This window comes from Canis lupus, chromosome 1 (assembly GCF_048164855.1).
Source record: "Canis lupus baileyi chromosome 1, mCanLup2.hap1, whole genome shotgun sequence".
NCBI classification, from domain to species: Eukaryota; Metazoa; Chordata; class Mammalia; order Carnivora; family Canidae; genus Canis; species Canis lupus.
The window spans coordinates 72,403,415-72,422,957 of record NC_132838.1 but is presented as its reverse complement, the minus strand read 5'-3'; the positions used below and the strand labels follow the sequence as shown (position 1 = coordinate 72,422,957).

The following is a 19,543-nucleotide window of genomic DNA, read 5'->3' as shown; positions in this document are numbered from 1 at the left end:
AAAGAATGGTAATAGTAATTGTTTATTAGACCCACTTTTTCCCCATAAGCATCATAAGTTTAAGTTCCCTAAATAACATCTCTGAACAAACTTTATCAGGAGTTACTTTGTGAGATACTGATTTTTCCCTAGTTTTTATAAGCTCAAATATATCACCAGCTTGCTTATTATAGGTTTACTTCAAGAATCCTGTCATTTAACCTCTGAAGGTCCCTAGGATTCTTCAGGTTGAGTCAATGCCACTGATTGAAAATCTGACTGTTGTACTTCCTATGCTTTAAGTATTAGAAATTATAACTATCTTCATGTCACAGAGTGTCAGACACATCCAATGATATGCTTACTATGCAAGCAGCCTTCCCAGTTAGAAAAAATACAACCCAATGGGGAGCACTTCCAAAAATCAGACACTCACCTCTAAAAGAGAGGAGGAGGAAGAGAAAAAGAAAGAAAATGTTATTTTATGGAACTTAAATCTAAAACAAGATATAAGATATAAATTTGCCCCATATGTTCAGTGAATCTGCACATTTAGTTCAACAAGTATATCATTTAAAAAGTTTTTCTCTAAAAAAAAAATTAAAAAAACAGAAAACAAGAGAGAGCGAGCAGCCCAAGAAATGTTCACCCACCCTTTAGGAGGTGCCTTCCTTTGCCCAGAGTCAATGTACTGAAATGCACTGAAATGTATTGCTAATGAGCTCACTTTGCTTTAGGGATTTACAGATGCAAGCCATCACTTGTTATTCATGAGTGCCACCAACAAACACTGCAGGAGAGAAGGCATCTGTCAGGATCCTCCCCAGAGGCCCCTACATTCAGAGTGGACATCCAGCAGGGCAGTTAAGAGAGATGGAAAAATGCCTGGGATTCATCATATAAGCAGTCACTGCCAGCAGATCTTCCTGCAAATTTGGATTCTAAAAATGAATGGAGGGCAGCCCGGATGGCTCAGCGGTTTAGCGCAGCCTTCAGCCCAGGGCCTGATCCTGGAGACCCAGGATGGAGTCCCAGCTCGGGCTCCCTGCATGGAGCCTGCTTCTCCCTCTGCCTGTGCCTCTGCCTCTCTCTCTCTCAATCTGTGTCTCATGAATAAATAAATAAAATCCTTTAAATAAATAAATAGATAGATAGATAGATAGATAGATAGATAGATAGATAGATAGATAAAATGAATGGAAGGGAAAAGAATATACTACCACATATTTGCCACCTAATATTTTTTTGGGGGGTATCCTGAGCTAAAATTCCAAATGAAACCTAAATTAATTCTTTAAAATCCTTTTAAAATTCTTTAATCCATAATTTAAAAGTGTAAAGGCAGCATTTTTTAAGACAATAAGTATTTATTATTTTAAGCTGCCACGTTTGGGGGCAAATTTTTACACAGCAATAAACAGCAAATAGTGAGGTTATAGCTGTTGTGCTCAATCAAGAGGGCAAAGGCAAAACAATTGGCCAGAATTCCAAGTAGGTAAAAGCAGTAAGTATATGCAGAGAATACCCCTCAATAAAAGGTGTTCCCACCTTTTCCATTATCTGGTTTTTCTCTGTTCCTAGTGGTGCCTTTTCATTTCCAAATCCTTCCTCTTTCTGTATTATCCTTATTTTGAACTGATTCTCACTTAACATTATGAGAGACTTACTTTTTCTTTGATGGAAACTGTCATCTTTCCTGTATTTAAAAAGTTATTTTGATATTATAAAACCCTAAGAAAAGATTCTTTCCTGGATAAATGTGCCCAACTAGCAAACCAACAGTAGCAACACAGGCAAGACTTGATTCATCATAAGAGTTCTACTGCCCATCAGTCTCCACTATAAGCTCAGAACCCAAGGCACACTTCAAACAGGAAGCTGAAATTTAACAGGCAGTTCAAAACATAACATATGCACTGAAAACAAAAAGAGATGAAGGACTGGTTTCTGGTTTTCAGAGGGGGCCAATGTAATAGGGATAGGTGCTAAGGAAAGATCACAGATAGACACAAGTTTAAGGCCAAGGGTATAAATCAGTCCAGCCGCTTGCTTTTACTAAAAGGGAATCAAACCTAATGAGAGTCTGGTAGCTTGTCTAAGAAAGTCTGGTCTCATCTACTGTCCCCTAAGAGTTGGCCCCAGCTCAACCTCCCCTGTGAAACTCTCCTTTATCTCTCAGCTCCTTGTTTAGAATTCTGTAACACAAACCATTTCTGAGTCAGGCTAATCTGCAAAGATGTCTTTTCTCTATGACTGGATACTTCCGGTGGAGAAATTGTAGCCATGTTTTCCAAGGCCTTGAATATTAAAAAAACAAAAACAAAAACCAAACTTAGTAAATATCTGTCCAGTGAATATATACATTCATATGAGGCTGACTGGTGTTAAAGCCAGAACTGGACCACTTCAACCATGACTGTGATCCAGACAGATCATTTAGATGGGTGGGATCCTGGCTTTTATCAGTTTTACATTATGGGGAAAGTGATTTCCTTGCTTTCATCCATAATTACCTATCCAGCAAACTATCTTCAAGTAAATATTACATAGTGAAAAATATAGCCAATCAAGGCAATAAACCTCAACTGTACACCTTCAGATGTGTCTGCTCTACTCTATGCTACTCTATGCTAGGCCCTAGGATAACAAAAAGAAATAAAACCACAGTTCCTACTCTTGAAAGGCATTCAGTTCTCCAGGACATCAGATAGGTAAACCAACAATTACAAAACAGTGTAGTGTTATAATTAAGGGAGAGGCAATCAGCTATGGAGACTACTAAGAGAAGTTCCTAACTCAGCCCCAGCAAAACTGCTTCAAAGAAACTATATGAGGACAGATGAGACTAGAGCTCCAGGCAAAGGAATCACACATCAGAAGCCCTGATGTCATGTACCTTCAAGACACTGTTAGTAATTTGACTGGCTACCATGTGTGTGGTGTGGTTTAGAAGATTACACAGGAAATGATGCTAGACAGGTAGGTAGGATGTCAGGAAAGGAACATCTCCCCCCAGAGTGTCCCCAAGTTCTTCTTCACCTTAGGTAAAACCACAATCACTCCTAAATAATGTCAGGGCCATGGGAGGATTCAGGCACTGAAGAATTATTTTACACATGGAAAAGAGTAGCATTTGCGTTAATATGAAATTGTGAAACAAGGAATAATTCATTATTATAACCATTTTACACTGAATTAAAAATAAGATTATGATAATCATCTGGAAGAGTCTACACTATAATACAAGTTCTATTTTCTTACAGATCTGCATGTGTGTAGGTGTGTGTGTATATATGTGATTATACGAACATGTATCGACAAGAAAAGGATGTTATGTTTCCAATGCAACAATAAATATATCTTAATAGTTTTATAAGCAATGGGACAGGGAAGCCCAGGTGGCGCAGCGGTTTGGCGCCCCCTGCAGCCTGGGGTGTGATCTTGGAGACCTGGGATCAAGTCCCACATCGGGTTCCCTGCATGGAGCCTGCTTCTCCCTCTGCCTGTGTCTCTGCCTCTCTCTATGAATAAATAAATAAAATCTTAAAAAAAAAAGCAATGGGACAATATTTATAATTTGAAGCTCTGTATTCTGTTGGACAATGCAAGATTAAAATTATCATTAGAAGTTTGTATTTTGAGAGGACAGATTCTTTTTTTTTTTAAGATTATTTATTTATTCATAGAGACACAGAGAGAGAGAGAGAGAGAGAGAGAGAGAGAGAGGCAGAGACACAGGCAGAGGGAGAGCAGGCACCATGCAGAAGGCCTGAACTCCATCCAGGGTCTCCAGGGTCATGCCCTAGGCTGCAGGCGGCGCTAAACCACTGTACCACGGGGGCTGCCTGAGAGGACAGATTCTTACCAAATGCTAAAATAAAAGGATTCCAGCAAGTTTTTGCCAACAGTTGACCAATTGTGGGGAATCTTTCGATGATTGTACTTGAATTCTGTAAAAGAAAATTATGTTTTGGTCAATAAAAGGACACCACACAACTTAGAAATGCTGAACTAACACTTCAGGTTGAGGGAGTTTGAATATTTAGTATGTAATTCAGAAAAGTAGGAAATTTAAATAAAATTTAACAAGTAACCACCTTACTTCATCCTTAAACCACAGCACCAAAACTAAGATGTATAGCACATGAATGTAAAATCAATCTTGTTATAAAATTACCTTTATTTTACTCATACTTAGGAAAGGCCAATTTGTTTAAAAATAACAATGCATAAGAGTGAAAAAATACTGTGGGTGATTAATAATTATATAATCCTGTATCTTCATCTTGGTTTTTTACTCTAACATAAGAGAGGTTCCTAACTCAGCTTTACTGGGGCTACTTCAAAGAAGGTTTGAGAGAACAAGAACTCTGAAAAAAAAAAAAAAAAAAAAAAAAAAGAACTCTGGAAACTTGTAAAAAGAAATAAAAGCATCCAAGGCATAAAGATACATATCGGACCTAAAACCTGAGACAAAAAAAGAGCAACTAAATAGAAAACAGCTTAAGATTAAAAATTGACATGCTGTTGTAAACTGGCCCACTTCCCACTTCTTTATCATTCAAGAAAGGTAAAAAATAAGACCTAAATGGGGTAATATGTACATAAGCTGAGATGTAAGCTGCTGTACCAATCAATTCTTCACATCTGTCTTAGCATCAAGGCCAGTCCTAGACTTTCTGGGACCAATTGAAAGCCAAGTTGCAGAAGTACTATTATGGAAAAACAATTTTAAAAGGTAGTATTGGTTGCTTATACAGGCTCTATCTTTCCTTCTAGTTGCTAAAGACATAAGAACTCGTATCATCCACATGAACAATTCTTCAAATTTCTGACTTGCTTCTTTGATGAAGAATTAAAATGTAACACAAGAACACCCATGTTAAATGAAAATTTCGCTTTTCATTTTGAAATCAGAAAGTATAAAACAAAGATTATTTTCATAATATGAAAGCACATTAATTCATAAAAATATCTATCACAGTAAAGATGAGAAATCATGTCAAAATTAAAATATATCAAATTTTGAACACAATACATTTATACAATAGTGAAGATACTCAAAATCTTAATATTCACCAGAAAAGACCACTTAAAATATTCCTAAGAAGAGATCTTATTATTTATGATCTCTTGGTAGAACTTATTTGAGACAATGTTAAAGAAAGGGTAAGCACTGGGGTGCCTGGGTGGCTCAGTTGGTTAACTGTCCAACTCTTGATTTCAGTTCAAGTCATTATCTCAGGGTTGTGAAGTCAAGCCCAGCATCAGGCTCTGCCCCTGTGCATGGAGCCTGCTTAAGATTCTTACTCTCTCACACTCTGTCCCTCCTCTCCACTTCCCACCCTCTCTTCAGAAAAAAAAAGAAAAAAAGAAAGGATAAGCATTTCGGAAAACTCTTCAATATTTAAAAGTTGCAAATGCTTTTAAAAGAATCCCAATTATTACCCCAAAGCAAGTGTCAATAATAACAATGTTTCATATAACAATGTAACTAAGTTAAAAAGAAAGACTGAAATCATAAGAAATCAGAGGTCAGGAAACTGCCCCCTGTCTGTATTACCTACAACTAATTTGTCTTTCTAATCGATCAATACATCAGGTGAATACCGCAAATCCTGACCCTAAATAACATTCAGGCTTTGTTAAATGTGGTAGAAATTCATTATATTGGTCCACCACTCACCAGTTCTTTCAAGACTTCATACATCTGCCTCAGGAACTCCTGAAATCGAGGCAGGTGAAGGCAGGTATCTTGCTGGGTTTCCAAAGTAGAGGCATGTTCCCACACAGAAAGCTTCTGCATCCAAAACTGATAATGAGAAGAAAAGTCTACGGAATCTTGAGCCATCTTGGAAAAAGAGAAAAGGTGATGGACCCTCACAGTGGCCTACCAAGCACTGAAGGAAACATGAGTACGCATCAAATCTAGAAGAAAAGGGGAAACATTTTTAAATGTATTTTTATTGGCAGCTTCATATTCCACTGATGAGTGACAGGGGGAATACAGGGACTAAACATGCCTTCTATGGAGTCATCTTTGAATTATTTTAAAACATGTCACCCAGCTACAGCTATAGTTTTCACCATCTGAACTTTTTATCAGAGTAATATCACACTAGAAGTCATTACCTTCACAGACACATGCTAATGATGCACAAAAAGCACAGCTGATAATATTTTATATCTTCTTTTTAAGATTGAACTATTTTTAAATGTTCTGGATATGAAGTTCATTTGAGTATTTTAATGTAATGGGAAATAAAAAACATCCATGGGTGTTTAGTAATAGTTGTGTCTAAAAAATGTTTTTGAAGTTTTCATGTTTTATACGCATTTCTGGCTTCTCATTTAGGTGTTAAAGAAAATCTCTATGCATTACTGCCTACTGAAATTTCTTCCCAATCTCTCTTTTTTAGGAAAAAGTAAAAGAATTCATTTCACATGCATTGATTTGAGCAATCGATTTAATTAAAGACTAGTATATTTGCTTGACCTCAATTCATTCACAAGAAGAAATCATATTTTAGTGTAATATGACAAGCTGCAATTATTGAGGTAGTGTACTTGTCCTAAGTGACAGAAAATAGCCCATAAACTTGATTTACCCCACCTGCAGTATATTTTAAAAAGAACCATGGAGTTGTGCAGTTGTACAGTGAGCATGTGCCTTAGGCAGAGCTGGCTAAATAACCCTGAGTGGCCATCACCATCCCAGCTTCTCGCCACCTTCACCCATAAGAAGCACACCAGGCAGAGAAGAGAGGTCTGCCTCTCAACCTCACAGGCTTTTACAAGGTCTCATACTTTCTTGGGCCAGGGATGATACTCAGCTATTTGATTTCAAATGACAGCTCAGCAAATGGTGAGTTTAAACCTTCGGCAGCAATCATCAACAGATAAGATGGTCTCAATCAAGTGCCAAAAATATCAACAAAGGGGGTATCATTACTAAAGAAGAAAACCAAAATATTTAAGGAGATCATACAATTTGGTTGCAGTACAAAAAACTCTAGACCAGGCAGGTGGAAGTTTTTAAATAGTACAAAAAATTTAGTCTTAAAAAGGACGATGAGGGAAAAAAAGGTTTAATCATAGAGGATATATATGCATCCTGCCGAATAGCACATAGTAGCCAAAAACCTAGGCCTTCTCCCTGATTCCTCCCTTTCCTCTCATTGCCCTCGTCATCCAAGCCATCACTGACACCTGTCAATTCTACTTCCAAAATAAATGTGATTTCATTTAACTTCACCCACTTCTTTCCAACCCCACTGATGCCATCCCATCCCATCCATTTCTTCCCTAGAGTCTTCTACCTGGTCCCTCCTGACCCTCTCCAGTTCTTTTCTACAGTTCACAAAAATGACTTTCCCAAATGAATCACACCCAGCACACTCCTGCTTAAAACCTATTCCCAACTTCAAAAGCTTCCTGAGAAAGAAGTCCTGACTCCCTGTAGAAAAGGTCCCAGCCCCTTCCTGGAGTCTCTGAAGTTCTGCAAAAACTTAGCTCTGGTACATGCTCTCATTTCCTATGCTGCTCCTCCACTGCCCACCATCCTGTCCAGGCCCTCATCTGTTCCACCAACCCTACTTCACTGCTTTCTGCTGATTCCTCCACAGCTTGTACCACATCAGTAATTATTTGTTCACTCAGTTATTGCTTCCTCCACTAGTATATAAATTCCCTGTCTCCAAGAATTTAATGCATGCCTGGCAAACAATAAAATACTGGATAAAAAATGAATAATTCATTGATATTTTTCAAAGTATAGTTCTAAACTAAATGACAAAATGCTTTTCCATATATAGTAATTTAATTAAAAGGTAACTTCCCCAGAAAAAAAAAGTTTAAAGGCATATCTATGTGAAACTTATTAATATTCCATTTTAGAAACATAGTAATAGCTTATACATACACTTATTAGGCTCTTGAAAATATATTAAATGCTTTATGCACACTGGATAATTTAATCCTCTAAGCAACCTTATGAAATAGGTACTATCATTATCCTCAGTTTAGAGAGGCACAGAGAGATTATGTAAATGCCCAAAGTAAGATTATGTAAAAGCCCAAAGGAAGTAACTGCTAGTAAACAGCAAAGCTACAGGTTGTAGGATTTGATTCAGAGGGTCTAGCTCTGAAGTCTGTGCCCTAAACAAAAAACTGAAGAAACAAATTAATGAGCTTATATAGTTCATATGGTTCTAGATGAGGTCTGTTTAGATATCTGGGGACACTAAACTGAAGACCTTTTTGGTACGAGACAGGAAACATTTTATTATAGCCAAATTACGAACAATCTTTTTGTTTGGTAATGGGACTACATCTGATTGTTTTAAATGGAAACAGCTTTAGAGACCATGCAGCCTTGGTCCTTCCTGATGAGCTGTTCTACAGCCTGTATGTGTGTGTGTGTGGGGGGGCGGGGGGTGGTAAAAGGATGGTTATGGCTGGGAAATAAGCAATGATCTGATTGTGATGCTTACCAGTTGAGTTGCTGCTGGCATTTAGTGCTCTGGAGCTAGGGATGTTGAACAAACTACAATGCACTGGAACAGCAGCTCACAACAAAAAAATGGTCTTCCCCCAAAGGCCGATGACACCCCTATTGAGAAATGATGACTTAACAGATGAGCATCTATTGACTGTGCCTTTGAGCATTCCTCCTCCCTTCTTTTGGTTACAACACCTTTCTTTCCCTTGAGGAAAGAATCTCTCCTCCATTCCACAAATCTTGGTAAGCCTGTTAATCAAGGCACCTGGTGGCATCAGTCAAGAGGTGAGATGGTGATTCTTCAAGTTAGGCAAACCAGACTCTGTACTGGGAATCTGAATCTTGAATAGACTGACATAAGGATGGAACTAAGTCCTTCCAAAGACTCTCTGAGTCTAGATCCCTAAGGCCATCCAATGTCACATCCTTAACAAGGTGTAACTTTCCAGCTCTATTTTTTAAAGATTTTATTGTTAAGTAATCTCTATACCCATCTTGAAGCTCGAACTCACAACCCTGAGATTGAGAGTCACATGGTCCACTGACTGAGCCAGCCTGGCACCCTTCGGTTCTCTCTTTAATCCTGTTGACTCTCCAGGGGCTTTCCACAAAATCCTTTTTTTTTTTTTTCTTTTTTCTTAAATTAACCACTTTGATTTTTGTGGTTTCAAAAAAAAAAAAAAAAGCAACTACAAACTGATATAATCTGATATATACTGACATAACATCTAATACAAACCAGATAGTGAGCTTCAGGCAACACACCTTTGAAGAAAGAAGAATTTAACTGGTTACTGGGCCAAATCATGGAAAACAGTAGGGAAATTTCTGTTCGCATAAGGGTACTGGAAACCAGAAGTCCATGGAAGAAGAAAGTAATAATGCTGACCAACAAGGTACTGCCTATGATCAAGGAACCTACCTCATTATACTCTTCTAGTAAGAATAGCCAGGTGAAAGACTGGATTATCAAAATCAAGTCTGGTGATCTGCAAAAAACCCCACCTCTTCAACCAAGGGGCCAGTTGGTCTTAGTCAATGATATTAGGCTATCTAAAACATAATCAAATGGTAAGTCCAACTCAAGCTGTACTTTCAGATGTGAATCCTAACTGGAGAAAACTAATACCACTCAAGGCACCTAGAATGCTGTTATGAAGCTGATAGTAAATGTATTTCTCTATTGGGATAACCTGAGGACATGAGAAAGCAGTTCAGTCTCACCACCCTTAGAGGTGAGACTACTCAGAGTATGGCATATTACACTGGTCTACCATACTGAAGTTATGAGGCTGATAGAACCTAGAGACTAAGAAGACACAAATATGCCTTCTATGTATTCCAGATGGTGGGGTGTAAATCTCATGAATATTCACAGGGCCTGCCACTTCAGGAAGTTTCTTGTGCTCCAATGATCCATGCCATACCAGGATATGCCCTTTAAAATAAGGATAAACAAACTAGTACCAGTAGTCGCCTCCAATGTAGAGACCCTGATAGTTGGGTAATAAGTGCAGGAAACAAACTTGGGTTTTACTGTCCACCTTTTTGCACCTTTTCAAAACATTTGGATGACATCTCTGGGATTCATGAACATAAATTGCATGAGTTTTAGGGTTTTTTAAAAGACTTTATTTACTTGAGAGAGAAAGAGAGAGAGAGAGAGCAAGTGTAAGTGGGGGAGAGGGGCCAAGAGAAAGGGACAGAATCCCCACTGAGCAATGAGCCCTATGTGGAGCTCAATCCCAGGGTCCTGGGATCATGACCTGAGCCGAATACAGACACTTAAATGATTGAGCTACCCAGGCACCCCAAAACTACATGGGTTTTAGGTCATTTTTCTGCTTCTACCTATTTTCGGGCAATGAGAAATATGGGTAGGGCCCAGAGTGAGAACCACTATACAGCTAGATGATGCTGAAGTGCTCTGCCACTCAGTGCATATGACCCAGTAGATCCAATGCTGTTTAAGGTGTATGTGGAAGATCTGGATTCTGGGAAGAGACTTTAGCAGGCCTCACTGACCAGACAGATCGTCCAAGCCACAAAGCCGGGTGTGCCCAGCAGTACTCTATCATCATGTGCAAATTACGCCAGCTTGGGCAAAATGCATGAGTGAGGTTTTGGATGCTATCTGTGTATGTCTTGCTTGTTGTGTCATATAATTTTTTTAACTCCCTTCTCTTTCATTTTTCCCTCTCTTACTACTGCATATATAGAGTATATTATTAGTAGATAAATTTTCTGCAGTCTGTAATTCACAGACTATCAACAGAGATGGGAAGAGGAACTGACATTATCCAGAAATCTTGGACCTGAAGCCAGAAGCATTAACCAGGCATTACTTTAGATTATCTCTCTTTTTGAAAGGAGAGCTAAATTATGTTAGTTGGAAATGTTTTAAAAATTCCCTGTATAGAAACCAGTAGGTCTGAATGTCCTGAGTAAGGAGCAAGTGCAAATGAGTAGCTATCTGGTTTTTGCCCACTTAGCACCCTTTTCCTGTTCCTTTAATATGAACGCACCCCACTTTTGCTCTGAAGAACTGCCCTTCTTCCATTCCATATAGTCTTACTAAAACTATGGATCAAGGTGTGCCTCCTTAAGAGTGAGACAGTTACATACGTATAACAGATGAGGCTAAGAACTAGGAAAGAATACTATGCAAAAAAAATAAAGTTTATGTCTCTTTACCTGACACCACTCATAAACAGCAGACTTTTACTCAAGAGAACAGCTTATGATGATCTCACTTAAGGCAGAGGCTATGTGGTACAACTGAACTTTTGTTTATGAGGTTTCCTTTTTTTCATAAGTATTTAATGAGTATTTTTAAATACACCAAAAAGACAAAATAGCCAAATGAACTCCTATGTACCAATTAACTAGTTCAAGCAAATCACAGATGTCATACCACTTTACTCAAAATACTTTGATTTGTATCTCTTTTTTCTAAGAACTCAAAAAAAAAAAAAAAAGAAACTTAACTACACTATCTTTCATACTCAATAAATCCAGCAATATCTAACAGCCCGTCTATGTTCAAATTTCTTTAAAATTTCCCTTTAGGTTGAGTTGTTTATATTAGGATCCAAAAAGATCCACGTATTGCATATTGGTCAATATTGATATTTCTCCTCTAATCTGTAACAAAATAATGTAAAAATAAGTCTCCCTTAATCTATAATAATTATCCCTCTTGATTTTAATATTTTCACATCATTTATTCCCTGAAAGAACCAATATTATAGGCTAGTACAATCTATTGTATTGACTAACAGAATCTTACACACTTGTGTGTTAGGCTGATTATGGTGTTAGCATGTTTTGCTATCCCATATGTTGCGTATAAACTGACAGCACGACTCAGAGGGATTTTTTTTTTTTTTTTTTTTTTTTTTTTTAGATTCGGGGTCAATGCATTTTTCTAAGAATCTTTCTTTTGTAATTGTGTATGCTTTGAATCAACCCAGAAGGCATATAACTGGTTGTCTCATGTACCATAGTTGAAACTGATCAGTTGTTTCAGGTACTTTTAACCTAATTCATCCTTGAAAAGTTCACCATCAACCCTTTCCTAAATGGTCTTCTGAATTTATGATCATTTTAGATCCATCAGGGATTGAAAAATAGTGATTTTCTAATTTTATTCATTGCTCCTGCTTTTATTGTAGATAATGCTATCCGTTTTTAATTAAAAAAAAAACTATATGTTGTTACAAAAGACACATCTAAAACATAAAGATACAGTGATTCAGAAAGGCTAAAAGACTAGGAAATGAAAAACCTTACAAACCTAACCAAAGGAATCAAATAAACTGAACCAATTCAAATATACTTTGGGACAAAAAGCATTACCAGAAGTAAAGAGGGTCACTTCATAATGACAAAGTGTTCAATTCACCAGGAAGATTAAACAATTCTAAATTTGTATGCTCCAATAATTGGAAATGTAAAACAAACTATAAATCTCAAAATATAACACACAAATTGACATAACTACCAAAAGAAATAATTCCAATCATACTGGGAATTTTCGCACATCCCTCTCAGTAAATCATCATGCAAAAATCCACAAATTATAAGCTCTCCCTCAAAGAACACTCCAAGCTTATTGTTTATGTACACTAGCAGAATGTTCACACCAGCACTGTTCATAGTACACCCAAAGTGAAAAGAACCAAATGCCACTCAAGAGTAGAATGAATAAATTAAATGTGCTATCATTATACAAAGGAATAATGTACAGCAATGAAAATGCAAAACCTACCACTACAGGCATAGAGATGAATTTTCTGAATGAATAATGTTGAGAAAAAGAAACAAACCCAAAAAGAATACATAAGATAGGGCAGCCCCAGTGGCTCAGCAGTTTAGTGCTGCCTTCAGCCCAGGGTGTGATCCTGGAGACCTGGGATCGAGTCCCACATCGGACTCCCTGCATGGAGCCTGCTTCTCCCTCTGCCTGTGTCTCTGCCTCTCTCTCCGTCTCTCTCTCTCATGAATAAACAAAATCTTAAAAAAAAAAAAAATACATAAGATATGATTCATTTACATGAAGTCCAAAATCCGGTATAACTAAACTGTAGTGGTTACCCCGAAAAGTCAGGAATCCTATTACCTTTAGAGGAAGAGAAGTAGTAGTATGGGAAAAGTATGTGTAAATGGCAGTCAAAATGCTGGCAATATTCTATTTCTTGATCTGGATACCAGTAACGTGTATTAACATTTTAATAATTTATACAACTGTAAGTCATGTTTGTGCTTTTCTGTATGTGTTACATTCCATTAAAAAAACAAAAAAAAAAAATTTAACTTCTATATATACATTTACCATACAGGTATGACCCTAAAGGAAAAAAAGAAAAAATGTTATAGCTTATAAATGCTAACCAACACATAAAGTACTTGATGAATACAATAAAAATTTTAAATTATTGGAAGTCTATAAGAATTTTCTATTTTTTAGCTGAATTCTCTGAAGATATTATAACTCTCAGAATTTGCCAGAGATACGATCCTAGAACTTGTTTTCTCTTCTTCCTTCCCATCCTCAAATAACAGCTCCATTTTCCCACTACTAGCTCTCAGGAGGAGAAAATCCACAGCCTTCTCTACCTGCTCCCCCCTCCCCCAAAGCTATGTGCCTACTGCTTTACCCTGAGAGGGCTAGTGTCATAAAGAGGAAGAGACATCCAATTCATCACTCAGAGGATAACCCGTGAAAGGTCCAGGTCCAAGCAGACAAAATGAGGCCAAGTCCATGCAGCTAAAATAGAATGCATGCCTCATAAAAGGATTCTTCAGGTTCATAGTGATTCCAGTTTTTTTCACAAATGCATTAATTTTTTCCCCAGTAATCTGCACCCTTATTAGACAACTGAGATCTAACTATATATCTTTTGATCAATACCAAATTCTTGATCTTGCCCCGAATGTAAATCTTTGACTTTCTTATGAGTCTGCTTAATATGGATGCCCTCACATGGATGTTTATGCCCATAGTCATTTCATTGGAGCAATTAGAGAAATACTGCTTAGCATCTTTTAGAGCAAAAGAGAAAGGTGGATGTCAATGACATTATTTCCTTAAAACTCAGGATTTTAACAAGTATTTTGTACACAAACTGTATATACTAATGTAGTAAAAGCAAATGGCATGGAAAGTTGGAAGGAAATCCCCATTTTCCATTTCTTGTGTTATTTCTCTTTTGGCACTACCCAATCCTATGGAATCAAAACCATGATTTCACCTTCTCCATATACACAGACTAAAAACAACAAAAGTTCTTAGTCCCCTCACTATATATTTCCAGGAGAAAATAAAATGACCTTCAGAAAATGCCATACAGAAGAGACTAAAGAAATTGTCCTGTGAGGGGCACCTGGGTGGCTCAGTGGTTAAGCATCTGCCTTTGGCTCAGGTCGTAATCTGGGGTCCTGGGATCGAGTCCTGCATTGGGCTCCCCACAGGGAGCCTGCTTCTCCCTCTGCCTCTGTCTCTCATGAAGAAATAAAATCTTAAAAAAAAAAGAAAAAGAAAAAATGTCCTGTGAGCAGAGAGAGCTAGCAAATAAAGGATTTCCGTGTGCTTGTTCATGTCTTCATTTCTTGCTATTAGAGGAGATCCTACAGAAGAGGAGGCAGAAGGAAGAGGGATAAAGAAGCAAGGGAATCCAGCCATCAGAGCTAGCAAACATCAGATATTGAAATAGGCTGGTTCAAAATGATGTCAACTTAGGATCCTCTAAGCTGCCTCCCTCTCTTCTCTCATTTATAAACTGCTTGAAAGTTACTCTGCTGCCTGCAAAGTACTACTTAATTAACTCAAATCACCATGGCACAAAAATACACCATTGTCTGTGAGGGTTGAGAGTGAGTTGCCAAAATAACATGGCTTGGCTTCAAAATACAGCAGGTGAAGAAGAAGTAATGCTTCAGTGTTAAAAGGCTCCCCATTTTGGTGATTTTGTTCTTTGGGAAAAGGATACATCCAAAAACTTCATGGAAAAATGTGCTTCACAAAGAATATGGAGTTTACCAAGCACAATTCATGAGAGGTAATGAAGGAAAGAAAAGCATCACAACACTTGAGCAGTATCTGAAGAAAGATGATGAAAAGGAAAGAAATAAGGAGGTAACAGGCTGGGACAAAGTATCCTAATCCATTAAAAACTAACAAAACCATTTCCCTTAATATAGATATCCAGTGTTAAGAGCCTGGCAAGGAATAGCCCCTAGACTAGTGGTTCTCAAATTATCTTTCTGAAAACAAAATGGGTTCCCAAAGTTCCATGTTGACACCTGAGCATATAAGCAGCTCTGACTTCAAAGAGTAAACCCTGCATGCCCAGGCAGGAGCATGCAGGATGTTCAGTCTACCACGGTACTAGGAGTGACCAGGAATGGCATGAGCCAGCAACTCCAGCCTCTCATTTAGTATTATGTAACATTATTATCCTCTTCTAATCTATGAAATTTTGGGATGGAAAATCCCTTCTATAATTTAACCTGTAATTTTCTGATCTTCCATTAGCATTGCTGTTGAAAGGCACCCTCTATCTCAAAAGGGTTGTCCCATCTAAAGACAACTTAGAATTTAATTGTTTTTAGATATTTCTGAAAAAAATATAAAAGAATCCTTACTCAGCTGACTTGGCAAGGAATCTGGTACCTATAAAGTCTTGTCAGAGACTACAATTGCCACAAATTTTCCTTTAGGAAAAATGTTTTAAAAATTATTTCATTTTAATCATTATTGTTTTCCTTCATGGCAAATAGTAATCTATAAAACCATGTATGCAAATAAGAGTAGCCAGGGCTATATTTTGAATAGTGAAAAATTCAGAAGTAGTTATTATAATTTAATTGTGAGTGCTGAAGTAATTACCAAGGTCCTACCATCTTTATCATCTAAACCAGTGCAGTGGGTAAACATCTAGGATAAAGTCACAAAAGTGATAACAATGACAACAGTGATATAGATTTTTAAAAAATCATTTAGTAAAATGAAACCTTGTATAAAAGTTCAACACACAAAATGAACAGACCTGTGCGAATCATGTATCAAATAAGGGATTAATATCCAGAATATATGAAGAACTCCCACAACTCAATGACGGAGGGAGGGAGGGAGGGAGGGAGGGAAGGCAGGCAGGCAGGCAGGCGTCTGGGGCTCAGTGGTTGAGTGTCTGCCTTCAGTTCAGGTCGTGACCCTGGGGTCCTGGAATCGAGTTCCGCATTGGGCGCCCCACAGGGATCCTGCTTCTCCCTCTGCCTGTGTCTCTGCTTTTCTCTGTGTGTCTCTCATGAATAAGTAAATAAATTTAAAAAAAAAAAAAAAAGAAAGAAAGCCAGCCAGCCCTAGTTTTTAAAAAAATGGATAAAGGACTTGAATAGATCTCAAATATATACAAATGGCCAATGAACACATGAAAAGATGCTCATCATCACTAATCATTACAGAAATGCAAATCAAAACCACAATGACATACTATACGTTACACCCATTAGGGTGACTTTTATTTAAAAACACAAAAAATACAAAGTGTTTGTGAGTATATAGAAAAATTGGAACCCCTGAGCATTACTGGTTGGGGATAATAAACAGTATAACTGCTGTGGAAAACAGTATGATGGATCCTAAAAAATTTAAACACTGAATTACCATATGACCCAGCAATTTCACTTCTATATATATACACAAAAGAATTCAAAGTAGGAATGCAAATGGATATTTGTAAACCCATGTTCATAACAGCATTATTTACAACAGCCAAAAGGTGGAAGTTACACAAATGTCTATCAAGAGATGAATAAATACACAAAATGGATATATACATACAATGGAATAGTATTCAGCCTTAAAAGGAAGGAAATTCTGATACATACATCGATGAGCCTTCAAAACATACTAAGAGAATAAGCCAGACATGAAAGGACAAGTATTACACATCATTTCATTTATAGGAGATACCCAGAGTAGTCAAACTCATAGAAGTACAAAACAGAATGGTAGTTGTGAGGGGCTGAGTGGAGACTTATATTTAATGGGTATAGTATTTCAGTTTGGGAAGATGAAAAAGTTCTGGAGATGGGTGGTGGTAATGGTTGTACAACTCCGTAAATATAATCAATGCTGCTGAATGGTACATTCAAAAAATAGTTAAAATGGTAAATTTCATGTTATGTACACTGCACTACAATTTAAAAAAAAAAGACAGACTTGAGTGTGGCACTGGTCAAAAGAGAGACAGAGCCTGGAGTATGCCCTATCTCCCTGCCATGTCTTTCTCTCCAAGGCCCCCTCCTCAGGACAGTCCTGCATACACTGCTGTTGTCTACCTGACAGCCCTACCCCTTCTGCTGCTGCTTTGTTAACAGAATCAGTTCATCTAGGAATCTCACAGCCATGAGTCTTGGGGAAGCTCGGAGGTGCCCCAATTCCATGGATGAACATCTTTCTGATGGAGACCAGTAAATCAGAAACATTTTCAGTGCCCCTTTATATATATATTTTTAAATATTTTATTTATTTATTCATGAGTGACACAGAATGGCATGAGCAGAGAGAGAGGCAGAGACATAGGCATAGGGAGAAGCAGGCTCCTTGCAGGGAGCCTGATGTGGGACTCGAATCCCCTGACATGGGATCATGACCTGAGCCAAAGGCAGATGCTCAACCATGAGCCACCCAGGCAGCCTAGGGCCCCTTTATATTCTTAAACATTACTGGAGACATTGCTGAGAGCCTTTGTTTATGTGGGTTATATTTATCAATATTTACCACATTAGATATTAAACCTGAAAAAATTTAAGACCTAAAAATAGACATACACATTCCATTCACTGCCAGAGCGATGATATATCATCACATATCATGTAATCTTTGACTCCACTGTACATTAGGGAGGATATGAGAGTGGATAATGCAAATAAGGTCTTAGCATTATTATGAAAATAGTTTTGCCTGTATGATACTCATGAAAGGGAATCAGGGGATACCCAAGGGTTCTTGAGCCACATTTTGAGAATGGCTGGTTGAGGCCAGTCATGGTATTTCCATTTGCCTTTCTACCAACTATAGGAATAGCCAGTGTTATACTACTTGAGATGGAGAGAATTGAGCTTCGGCTGGAAGGTTTTTGGTAGTCTTTCTCAATCTAAAACAAATTCACATTTTTTTCATATTAGATACTATGATCTTCATTTGACCCTTAAACTGTCAGTAGTTGCCCTGGGATCCAGCAATAAGTAGCCTGAGAGGACTGGCCAACAATCCACACAGAACAGAGCAGAAAGTTGGACCTGTGTCCTTTCCTTAGCATAGCTGAGGCCATGTAGTAGCCAACCTACTTTGAATTACGTGGCTTAAGCCACATCTCGTTGGGTTTTCTGTTACCTCTAGCCAGACATCCTAAGTGGCACACGTCCTCAGGACCTAGTTTGCGGAGTATGTTCTGATACCACTGTTGTGCACAGTAGCTGACACGTAGAAACTCAAAAAATATTTGTTGAACAAATGTGTGATACACATAAGTAAACAAATCCACTAAGGCTGTTGTAGAGGAGAGGCTAAGATAGATAAAATTTGAACTGATTTTGTGTTGACAGAAGCCCTTGTAGCTCCCAGATTGTCATCACTGCAAAGGTCATTGAACATCTCAGTCTCAAAATGGCTGTGGATCATACTTGTCAAGAGCCAAGAACATCAGACATTGCTTTTCTTTAGTGTGTGTGTCCCATCTCTAAGCCAGAGGTATGAGAGGTAAATCTATATATGCCAAATATGGCCCATAACCAAAGTGGCAACCTGATAAAAAGCATAATTTTTTTTTCATTTTCCCTGAGCACGAGTCAACTAAAGTTACTTCTCCCATCAAGTAAGTACCAGAGAGTTAAGGACTGAATGCTACAGAACAAACTTAATGAAAGAAGAAAAAGACAAATTAAATACCTAGCCTCCAATCAATATCATCAACAAGGGTGCAGCACAATGGCCTTATCAGAAAATATTTAAAGCTACACAGCTAGTTCAGTCAACAGAGCGTACCTACTCTTAATCTCAGGATTGTGAGTTCAAGCCTCACACTGGGTGTGGAGCCTACTTTAAAAGAGAGAGAGAAAGAGAATATTGTAAACCTCCAGGAGTATAATAAAAAATAAAATTAAGAAATTTATGCCCAACTATGCTTAAGGTTGACAACACACTTCCTCTGCCTTACTGAAAGCCTGATAATAGTATTTTTAATTTACTAAAATGTAATGTTTCTTTGCCTCATTATTTTAAGAAAGACTGGTCAATTTGCCCCTGTGTTTGTGAATTTTTTAAACAGTCACAATAAAATACTGTTTCCACATAAAGTACTTAAGAAAGAAATGATATATTCCCCCCTAAAAATAATGAGGTTTTAAGAAAAATTCCACTAGGAGGAGCTGGCTTTTTCTCTGTTGAATCAACAGCATTTCTCCTCGGAGATAGTCTAATCAAAAACACAGACATGAAATTTGCAGATAATTTCATACAAACCTCAATCATAAACAAAATCTAGGCCTAAAGAACCA

General features: G+C 37.6%; 1 protein-coding gene across 10 annotated transcripts in view; it reads right to left on the bottom strand.

Annotated features, from left to right (window-relative positions):
* FANCC (FA complementation group C) overlaps positions 1 to 19,543 on the bottom strand; it is a 289,582-nt gene that overhangs the window by 185,345 nt on the left and 84,694 nt on the right. For 7 of the 10 annotated variants that reach the window (XM_072835284.1, XM_072835226.1, XM_072835216.1 and 4 more), the window contains 2 exons: positions 5,666 to 5,907; positions 3,845 to 3,929 (listed from right to left, as the gene is read on the bottom strand). In XM_072835284.1, coding sequence (XP_072691385.1) covers positions 3,845 to 3,929; positions 5,666 to 5,830 — 250 coding nt within the window. In that variant the 5' untranslated portion in view covers positions 5,831 to 5,907. Of the gene's footprint in view, positions 1 to 3,844; positions 3,930 to 5,665; positions 5,908 to 8,471; positions 8,591 to 19,543 lie in introns of all 10 variants that reach the window. The other 3 variants (XM_072835235.1, XM_072835245.1, XM_072835275.1) reach the window with 2 other exon arrangements.